Here is a 10,700-nt window from a genome sequence, read left to right on the forward strand (position 1 = left end):
ATCTCCCCCCTGGACTGAACTTACACAGGTAGCTGTGATGAGAGTCAGGTAACATGTTACTCTGACGATGATGAATAATAAAGGAAGTAACCTCAGGCCTCTGTCTCTTATTCCTCACACCTTCTGGGAACACTCTTTACATCTAAACTGCATCCAACGTTCCTGCTGAGTTCTCATTGTATTCCCTTTTTTGTTTGATTTAAAGAACATCGCTTTGTGCTGCAAAAAGAAAACTTCATGAGAAATAAAAGACACTCTTTGCTGTCTCTCAAAACCTGGAGAAACTTATGTTGAAAAACAAAACACTTCACAGATCAGTGCACCTTGAATTGAACTCACATGATCATAGACACACCTGTGATCGGGATCTGAACATTTATCTCCAGGGCCTGGTTATTCAAAACATGTAATACATGATTCAGATCTGATAATTCATTCCCCCCCTCTCAGGGTCACACAATCCAGCTTTCATCACGGTTGTTCAAAGAAAATGGGATGGATGGGATCACCCTGATGCAGGTTTAGACTTTTAAGGTTCACCAAATCTTGATTACCGAGTGCTTTAAAGGGGACTTCACTACATTACTTGTCCAAAGGGTGTGACAAAATTCATACTAACAAAGATCTCACAACTGCTTTAAATTAGATATTTGTAAAAACACTGGAAAAATAATGTGAAAAATTGTGGGAATTTAGCCTTTTAATAATCACTGAATACTCATGTGCCCACAATTTAAAAAATACTTTTTTTTCCCTATATTTTTTTAGATATGACAAATACCTAGAAACACATTCTGGTGCACAGCTGTTAGGTTTGGACTTCATATGTATATGAGAAGTTATTTTTTTGTACATCTTGTTTATTTTATTATATTTATTATTTGGGGATGGGCTCTTATCAGAAATATTCAGTCCTCCTCCTGATGTAAAATCATAGACTATAAATGTTTCAGTAAAACCTGCTCTTCTTCTAATCTCGATCAAGTAGTTCCCGCTCATGACCACAGGGTGCGCTGTTACGTTTCAAATCGTTTCTTGCTCTTCTTCTGCTTTCGTTTTACCCGTCTTTGACTTTGAAATATGGCTGCTTCTACAGATACAACGTAACATTAGCACACAGTATTGTTATCACATATTTATCTGTAGAGCTACAGTGAACAGACCGACCGAGACATGGCAGAGAAAGATGCCGTTAAAGGAAAGGAGGCTCCCGGGGAGAAAGGCTACAGGACCCCCGGGCTGAGAGGAGTTAATTCAACCACGATGTTCAGAGCTTTCAACCCCGAACTCTTCATTAAACCTGTATGACTCATACACACACATTCAAACACACATTCACACACAAACATTATTTGTTTACATTACATAGCATTATTTCGCCTTAAAACATATTTTTTACTAAATTGCTTTTAATGTTCAGTAACCCGTCTTTTTTGTTTTTTTTATTGTTATTATTTTTGTCTGTTACTTTTTAATGCTTTGTTTCTTTAATGTTCAGCACTTTGGATCAATCAATGTTGTGTTTAAAGTGCTATATAAATAAAGTTGATTTGATTTGATTTGATTTAACATAGCAGCATGGCTAACGTTTCAGGAAATCAGGTGTTACGGTTAAAACAGTGACCGTGTTACCTGGTGAATTGTCGTAGTTACAGGAGACATGGACGACCGAAAGTGTCCTAACAAATACCGCTTTGTTTATTTTACTTTTCTGATAAAAGTATTCGTCTGATTTAATAATTACTGTAAATTTAAACATGAGACATTAATTTTCCGTCGTTGACATCTGTTGTAACTACAACATCCAAAGTCTTCAGTTTACATGGTCCCTGTTTACTGGTAGCAGGTATCAAAACCATGACATAAACAGTAATGTGTAAACTTTGCTGCTCTATTTGTCTGTCTTATTGACTGCCTCAATGTTTCTATGCTGCCATATGTATCTGGAGAGACTAAAGCAAATTGTGACCTGTGGTGGACAATAAAAAATGTTAAACTTCAGGCTTCTTGAAGATAAGTTTACTCTTACAAGTAACCCCAGAGTTGAGAATACATGACATCAGGATAACAGATGAATGCCTTCACTGTATTATTGTCCTGCAGAATAAACCGGTGATGGTGTTTGGAGTGGTTACCATCACGCTGTGTGTCGGATACCTGGGCTACATGCACGCCATGAAGGAGAACGACCAGCAGCTGTACGAGGCCATGGACAGCGAGGGAGAGAAATACATGAGGAGGAAGACTTCTAAATGGGACTGAGGACACTGAGCACTGTGTGTGTGCGTGTGCGGTTTAAGGACTTAGTGATAAATGAATATAATCCAGCTAAATTGTGCAAATGAAAAGCCGAACATGAAACCTTGCAGATGCTGAATGCAGTGACTTCACCTTCTTTTCACATGTTGGAAACCTGTGCATTGGAATCTCAAGATTCACCACACATAGACTTTTGATGTTTTTAATTAAACAACATAAAAAATACATCTGTGCCGGATGTCAGCTCACAGGAGAATGTCAGAGTCACTCTGTTATTTGGCTTTCTCGTCCTGCAGAGAGAAAACAAAAGGTGAACAAGTTATTAAAGTGGCCTCACACTTGTCAATAGATTTTCTTTTAGCCGCTTTAAATATTTATTGAAGCTAATTTCTATCAAAATCACAGAAATAAAGACACTGAAGGGATTTATAATCATTAAAGTCCCAATAAAAGACTTCTCTTTTTTGAACCAAGTAAGGCTTTTAGGTTACGTTAAATCCAGTGTATAAAAGCTGTGGTCGAATTTCAGCTCACACTGTAAGACTGAAGTTTACAATTTACAACGAAGATTAAGGATTAGTGAGACAGCCCTGTACAGTCTGATTGTGAGGCAGGACCTGGGAGCTCACACTTGATTAGTTTAATTGGTAAGTCATTGAAGTCAGACCTATGAGTATTTCAGTTGTCTTGGTTTGCACAGCTCAAATACACACCGGCAAAAACACTTGCTCTCTCTCTCTCTCACAAACACACACACACACACACACACATCACCAACAAACACAAGCATCTAAACAACAACAAATAATCCCTGTCAGCTGGAGGTCTGCAGATATTTCCTACCAACATTTCTTCATTCATAACACTGATGATAGGAGGAGAAGACATGTTCAGGTGCAGTCTTTCAAGAAGAAAAAGCCCTGAAGTCACGGTCTGCTTGTGGCTTTTCTCTTAATTACGAGTGTGTGAAGTCATACGACAAAAATTTCAAACTTGACACAATTACATCCGACCTGTCAGTTCCTCCCCAGCACACTAGATGATGAGGGCTGAAATTTGCCCGGCTTCAGAATCAGTAGTGTTACTCAAACTCAGCCTTAAATCGTACAAGGTTCGCCCGGCATGAGTCATTATTTTGCGAAAGTGCTTTTATGGTAAATGGACTTGAGCGCTGCTCTAGTCTTCTGACAACTCAAAGCCCTTTTACACCGCAGGTCACACCTACACATTCACACACTGATGGTAGAGGCTGCCATGTGAAGAGTCCATCAGTGTTAGCTAAAACCATTCTAACATATTTATACGCAACAACGAAGCAGCAGTAGCAGCTTGGGGTTAAGTGTTTTTCACAAGGACACATCGGACATGTGGCTGCAGGAGCTAGGGATCGAACCCCCAACCTTTCAGTTGAGGGACGACCGACTCTACCACTGATCCACAGCCGCCCCAATTTATAGTGTTTAGATGAAAAAAAAGTTTTTGAATCCCACAGCTGCAGAAACAAATGCAGGGAGAGTTGCAGGGTGTGAATGCACAAATTAAAGCTTTTAATATTTCCCACCGTTAGTGCACTTCAGAACAGATTGTAATAATAATAACTGCAGTTGCTTCTCTTCAATGAATTTGTTGCTCTGATCTTTCTTGTGGTGGGTATTGACAGCATAAGACATTACAGTTCAGCTGCAGCTCTGATGGATACAAACAGAGCGCCATGGAACCAATAACAACTAAAATATTATTCAAAGTGAAAGGAAGGCTTCCCTTAATTTGACCTCTACAACTACATGGCTCTGATATTTTTCATCCGCCGTTGAAGGATGAAGGATGGGTTTAAGGAAAGAGTAATTATTAACTTATTAACAAAACTCAGAGATAACCTTGAAGTTACCTCGGTAACCGCAAATCCTGATTCTTAGTTAACCCCCCATGTGAAATGTGTTAACTACTGCTCTAAAAAAAGAAGTGGCAGACATGCACATAACCTTTAAACTGAGGATATTCAGTGTATTTCAACCATTAATAAATTGTGACTTTTTAACACACCTTGATAACGTCAGCGAGTTCCTGCAGGGTTTGTTCAAATCGGGCTTCCATACTCTTCAGGCTCTCTGGTTTCACAATCTGCTTCTGAATCCCAGGACTTCCTGCTTCCTGGACCATCTGAAGGAAGTTTTTCTCCTGAGCGGGAAAACAAAAACACTTTTTTTTTTTAAACGTACTGCTCATGTCCTACATTTAAAAACACAAGAGACATATTTCACCTGAACTCCGAGCAGAAAGGTGAAGGCCAGGCCGACTTTTCCAGCTCGAGCTGTTCTCCCGATTCTGGACAAAGACGGAGAAAACACGTCTCAATCACTCAGCATGGAGAATGAACTTTAACAAAACGTTGATTTATGGGCTAAAGCTCACCTGTGAATGTAGGTCCTAATGTACTGAGGTGCATCATAGTTCACGACACATTTGACCCCGTTGATGTCGATGCCTCTGGCGGCTGCGTCTGTGCTGATCAACCTGCAGGAGCACGCTTGTTAATTTACTGATTTCAACTTGGTCTGTTGGTGTAAGATTCAAGGTTTGAATACAATCCGAAAACTTAAACAAAAAGAACAACTCGAAGCTTAAATGAGTATTCCAGTGTGTGAGTTTTTATGGTAAATGTGTTCGCTACCATTCCCTGAACAAAAGAAGAAAATTGAATGAAGCAACACTTGGAAAAAAAAAACTAAGTATAAAAAAAAAAAGAATTTAAATCCCAAATGATAAGGAATGAAATTCGATTGGGATCGTAGATCAAGACTGGGCAGCCCTTATTTCGACCAACTCAGTCTGATCACAGACAGAGAGGTTAGCATTTGTGGATCTATTCACGCATTTGTGGATCTGTGTCTGTATTTTCAAATAGTTTTGCCACAATAATAGCTCCATAGTCCATCATGTTGACACACTTACAGCTGGATCTTTCCTTGTTGAAACTCCTTAAGCGTCTTCTTCCTCTCACCAGGAGACAGTCTGGAGGAAAACTCAGCAGCCTGAACTCCACCAAAGAGCTGCACCAGCAGGAACAGTCTGAGGAGAAGAAACAGACCACAGTGAAAGAAAGCACATCTTAAAAATGACCCGGAGCCTTAACCGGTCTTAATGGTCTTAATTGCGGTCTCTTACCTGTGTGCAGTCTCTCTGGAGTTGGTGAAGCAGAGGATGGGGAAGAGCTTCATGCGCAGGATGAAGTGGAGGATGAGGAGGGGCTTTTTGCTTAACGTACAGGGAACATAATACTCCTGCAGACACAGAGAGAACAGGCATTTAGAGAGTGACACAAGCCTTCAGCTATCTGCACGCTGAAGGATGAAGGTGGTCTCTTACCGTCAGACCCTGGGGGAAGTCGAAGCGGTCTTGCTTCTGGCTGGGGGCAGACGGTGTGGAGGGGGTCTGGCTGTGGATGGAGCTGAAGAGTCGGGGCTGATGGAGGCCGAGCTGCTGTAGCTTCTCTGGGTTCTGTGTGAGCGTGGCCGAAAACAGCAGCTTCTGCAGCGGCATCTGAGGCGGAGACAGACTGAGAGGACAAACAGACGGTCGGACTTAAAGCTCTCACAAGATCTTATTCCACAGTCTGAGTGTGTCACACTATCTCTGATTTCCAGAACTCCAATTCTGGTATTTTAAAACCTGGCCCTTTTGTTTTAACATACCTTATAATGACTATTATGTTCAAAATGTTTGGGGGTTGCTCGAGTAAAATGGTTCAATCAGCCACAGTGAAACAGCTTGTAAAGGCTGCAGCTAAACTCTTGATGACAAACGCAAATAATCAGAGTGCGCCCACCAATGTTCTAGATTTTGTTGACATGATAGCAGAGTTTAAACTTCGATATGATAACAGTAAAACATCAAACTATATTGATACCACAGTCCTAGGACCACAGTATTTGGTCAATTCTTTTCTTGATTACTAAAACTTGTAAGCGAACTCCTGCACACTGTCTGTACTGACGTCATGTGCCGAAATGTGGACAACATAATTGCACATATCTTTTTGCAATTAAGACACAGCTCTCTTATTCCCCTGCTGCAACTTTTGGATACAGATATGACCAATGATCTGTAGTTTTTTAAAGCTTTGGTTGTTTTCAGAACAATAGATCATTAAAATAAAAGATTTTATCATTTTAAAACACGTTGTAAGGTTGAATTTATGGTTGGACGATCTTGACAGGTGGGTATGCATGCTGACTGACTGGTTATACTTATCCTTATCTACTTTCTGGTCATGAACCACTTCTGGTTGTATGAGTTGAAAGGGAGGAATAGGAAAGTCTTTGGTGAAGGTTATTACAGGGTAGAGAGAGAAGCACCATGAGTGTACTGAATTTTTACACTAATAAACGTGGTCTTAAAAGAGAAAAACATGAAAAAGTCTGTTCTCTCGTCTTCAGGTGAAAACACAGACTCACCTGGCTGCTGTCAGGTGTGCCGGCTCGGTCCGTCTGAAGATGGATGAGGCTTCTGCTCCACTTCCTGATCTGAACACCGCCTTCACCACCTGACTGAGCCACGACTGGTGCATGCTGTCAATCATCCTGTCGGCCTCATCGATGATCTACAGGAAGAGAGAAAAAACAAAACTGATTTTAAATTCATGTGACTGAAGCCTGCTGCTTTTTGTAAATATATTAACTTTGATATAAAGTATTATTTTAATGATCAATAGCAGCAAAATGCAACCAAGCTTTAAAAAACTGTATCTATTTCATTGGACAGTTGCTTAGGAGAGGAATCAATCAATCAAAAATCTCAGAAAAATTCCTTCACACACTGTCCAAAATGCACAAATATGTTTGCAACGTTTCTGTACCAAAATGTTGCCAAAGTTCTTTTACAATGTGCCTCGGACTTTGATTTTTGTTGCTGTGGTATTGAAACAGATATTGATATCATTTGATTTGTATTAGTACCGCATCGAAGTTTAAAAATCCTGATATCATGACAACCCTGATCCAGAGTTTAAGAGCTCACCAGAAATCTGAGGTGTTCCAGGTTAAATCCTGAATTCTTGTTGATGTGATCGACCAGTCGACCTGGAGTGGCCACGACGATGTCCGCTAAACTTCGTCTTGTGCCGCCTCTGAAAGGAAAAATCACACAGACACAAAGAAAGTGTTATGGAAATTTTCAAACAGCAGAAAAAGGAGCACACTCAGACAGGAACAAATCTTCAGGTGCACAACCTCAAAAAGACTTTCAACTTTTTTTTTTTTTTTTTTTAAATGGGACCGAATGAGGAGTCCTCAAGTGGACACTGAGGGAACTGCAGTTTTTTTTTTTTTCTTTTTCTTTTTTTTTTTTTACACTTCTGCACTGGCTTCATTTCTCAACATTGGAGGTGGACGCTTGCTCTGAACTCACCGGAGTTCTGACAGTGACGCCTGCTCTGCAGCAAACGTCTTTTGACCGGCCAACATCACCACCTTCAGGCTGGTTCCTTCAGCGTACGACGTGAACACTTTACAAACCTGTGGGAAAATCAGAAGCATTTTCACTCTGCAGAGTAAAAATATTACTTGATGTTATTTAGACTTTTATTTTGGAAGCTTTCTGACCTGCTGGGCCAACTCTTTGGTCGGCAACACAGCCAGAGCCCGGACTTCACACACCACCCGCTCCATCAGCACCTGAGAAGACCGTGATTTAATCTGTGTCACCTCACAAACACACATACACACACACACACACACAGCATGTTTATTGTTCCCTGCTCACCTGTATGACAGGTATGACAAACGCCAGAGTCTTGCCGCTGCCTGTTGGTGCAGAAACACAAAGATCTCTGGGTTTGTAGCCTCCTCGTCCAATCAGAAACCCTGTCTGTGCGCTCTCCAAGATGGCCGGGATAACTTCTGCTTGCACTGCGAGACGATCAAAGTTTTTATTTCTGAAGTGTTTATTTGATTACCACAAAGACACTCCATCCCAACACATGCGACCTTTTCTACTGATGAAGCACTAATGATAGATTACAGGGACTAGTTCACAAGTTGTAAAGCAAGCTTATAATAGGAACTCAGGGTGGGACAAAACATCTCAACATTGTCAACCTAACCGGTGTGATCATTGGTGCCAAATACTGTTATTTATAAAATAAAAGAAGACAGATTTACCTTTCAATTTCACTAAAATTAGATATCGTGAGTGATGCATCGTTATGTGACTTCCTAGAAATGTTTAATTTATTGCTGAATTGTGCATTGTGAAATTATCTTTATTGTGGGACAAGTAAAGCATATCTTCTAGCTGCTTTCACACTTGCACAAAACCTCTGAAAAACTCCTCAAGTTTTCAGGGCGGACTACATGTGTGAACGCAAATAGCTGGACTTTTCACTCTAACTTTATTCAGAGTTTCTCCTGCCAGCCCTCTAGTATTTTTTCCTCAAAGTCTGAGTGAGGAGATGTGAGAACGCAGAAGGATATTCTGAATTCACCTCAAGTGAGTTGGAGGGGATGTGGACGTTTATTCTCTGAGATTGGTGCACGACCACAGACAGTATGCCGAGACCAAAGTGATGCATTATGTTCTCCAGAATGTTCTTCTCCACTCTTTTGTTGATATTCTGATTGTGTCCAACTCGCGTCTCCCGCTGTGAGGTGAATGTGTGCGCAACCAGATCAGAAGGATTTCAGTTGACTTCCTGAAACTGTTTTCCTGAATTGTATTGTGAGTAACACTGTGTTTCCCACCCTAATAGGAAGTTAGTTAACCTGCTGTTTAGTACTTAATGTAGTAAACCTGTCTGTCATTACCTGGGAAAAAGTGCTGAATTCCATTAGTTTGTATTTTCTTCAACAGCTGAGCAGAAAGTCCCGGGACGTCAGCGATGGGGACCAGGTTACTTTTAATGTCTCTGTGAATGACATCAGGCTGAGCGAGCCACTGAGGGAGGACTCTGTGCACCTGGGAACACAACAACAGACACACAAACGTTTTACATAGTCTGAGGATCAACATTGATCATGTTTCCTTCAGCACCATCAGCAGATCACTGCACCTTCTGAACAGGTTTGTTCTCAAATCCTCCCAAAACTTTGAATCCAGTTTCTTTTTGTGTGTCTGCCTCCTCTTTTTCTGCTCCAGTGACCTCCGGTCCATCTCTTTCTGTTACAGTAACGTCCACTACACCTTCGCCTAAAACCCAAAGACAGACACACTGAATCATCTGAGGTGTATTTATTATGCAGGTAATAAATGGATTTCAGAACAGGCCCTAACAATATGATCAACGTTATATTGTTTGTGAGTTTTTAAAGGAAGAGCACACACCTGACTGCTCCTTCTTTTTCTTCTGTTTCTCGTTTGCATCTTTCTTCTTCTTCTTCTTCTGTTTTTCTTCGACAGGCTCGTCCTGGTTATCAGACTCCGAGACAAACACAGGCACTTCTTCTGATTTCCTTTTTCTGAGTTGCTGTTCAGGCTCCCGATTGCTCTCCTTGTCAGCTTTTCTTTTCTTTTTGACGTCTTTTTGTCGAGTCTGTTCTTCAGGTTCACTTCTCTGTTCTGTGAAACTTTGTCTCTGCTTCTCTTTGGCCTTCTGCTTCAGTTTAGCCAGCAGCGCCTCAGACCGAGACTCCTTCGATACGCTCCCATCGTCCTCCTCTCCAAGATACCTGTGAGCCACCCGAGAGAAAATAAGACACCTTAAAGATTCTGAAGTCATCTTCTCTCATTCAAATCACAGCACAGCAGCTTTCAAATGTTCAATTATTTAGTTCTACACATGGCTGAGCGATATCAATCAAAAATCTTATCTTCATATTTTTTTAGCTGAATGGCGATACACACTATATAGTTTTTCTATCACATGTAACTCTCTTGTTCTGTAATCCCCCACTATTTCGTTTTTTAAAGTTTTACATTTCTGTTATATTTTATGTTCATTTGTAAAGCACTTTGTAACCCTGTTTTTAAAGGTGCTACATAAAGAAATATTATTATTATGTGTGTGTAAATAATTTCGATTTCCTGGTTCATGCAAAAAAAAGTTTAAAAGCATCCTACCTGTTCACAAGAAACAGAGACATTTCTCCTGGATTTAACTTCCTAAGAAATGTTTTCAATGCTTTTCATTTGCTCCCTTATAAACATTAATTAAGACTGAATGTTGATTAACGCTGTCCAGATTCGTGACCAGCTTTTTATTCTACATAACACTGCTATCTAAAAACTCTACTTATAATTCACAACAAATGTCTCCTCTTGTCTCATGTGTTTTCCACACTGTATTCAACGCGGGTTGATGACGCAACTGAATCCGGTCGCGATAATGGCGTCACAATTTGGGCGCGACCAGATTATCTTAATTTGTCCTTGGAGACGTTATCTTATTCCCCCTTTGAAATAATTATTCTAAAAAAACATGAATTCAGATTTTTTTTCAAAATACAAAA

General features: G+C 40.4%; 2 protein-coding genes across 2 annotated transcripts; one reads left to right on the forward strand and one right to left on the reverse strand.

Annotated features, from left to right (window-relative positions):
• The first annotated feature begins 1,057 nt into the window (after positions 1–1,057).
• On the forward strand, positions 1,058–2,507 carry smim8 (small integral membrane protein 8). The gene is made up of 2 exons (XM_020653951.3): positions 1,058–1,302; positions 2,104–2,507. Exons 1-2 carry the CDS (start codon positions 1,174–1,176, stop codon positions 2,260–2,262), a joined length of 288 nt encoding a protein of 95 aa, XP_020509607.1. The 5' UTR covers positions 1,058–1,173; the 3' UTR covers positions 2,263–2,507.
• Positions 2,448–10,539, reverse strand: ddx51 (DEAD (Asp-Glu-Ala-Asp) box polypeptide 51). The gene is made up of 16 exons (XM_020653948.3): positions 10,312–10,539; positions 9,577–9,920; positions 9,305–9,441; positions 9,060–9,210; positions 8,020–8,165; positions 7,860–7,931; positions 7,666–7,772; positions 7,276–7,384; positions 6,714–6,859; positions 5,626–5,815; positions 5,425–5,540; positions 5,212–5,328; positions 4,672–4,773; positions 4,521–4,584; positions 4,303–4,437; positions 2,448–2,549 (listed from the first exon to the last, which is right to left on the reverse strand). The coding sequence occupies exons 1-16, from the start codon at positions 10,332–10,334 to the stop codon at positions 2,532–2,534; spliced, it is 1,977 nt and encodes a 658-aa protein (XP_020509604.1). The 5' UTR covers positions 10,335–10,539; the 3' UTR covers positions 2,448–2,531.
• Positions 10,540–10,700: the final 161 nt, after the last annotated feature.

This window comes from Labrus bergylta, chromosome 15, assembly GCF_963930695.1.
Source record: "Labrus bergylta chromosome 15, fLabBer1.1, whole genome shotgun sequence".
Classification (NCBI taxonomy): Eukaryota; Metazoa; Chordata; class Actinopteri; order Labriformes; family Labridae; genus Labrus; species Labrus bergylta.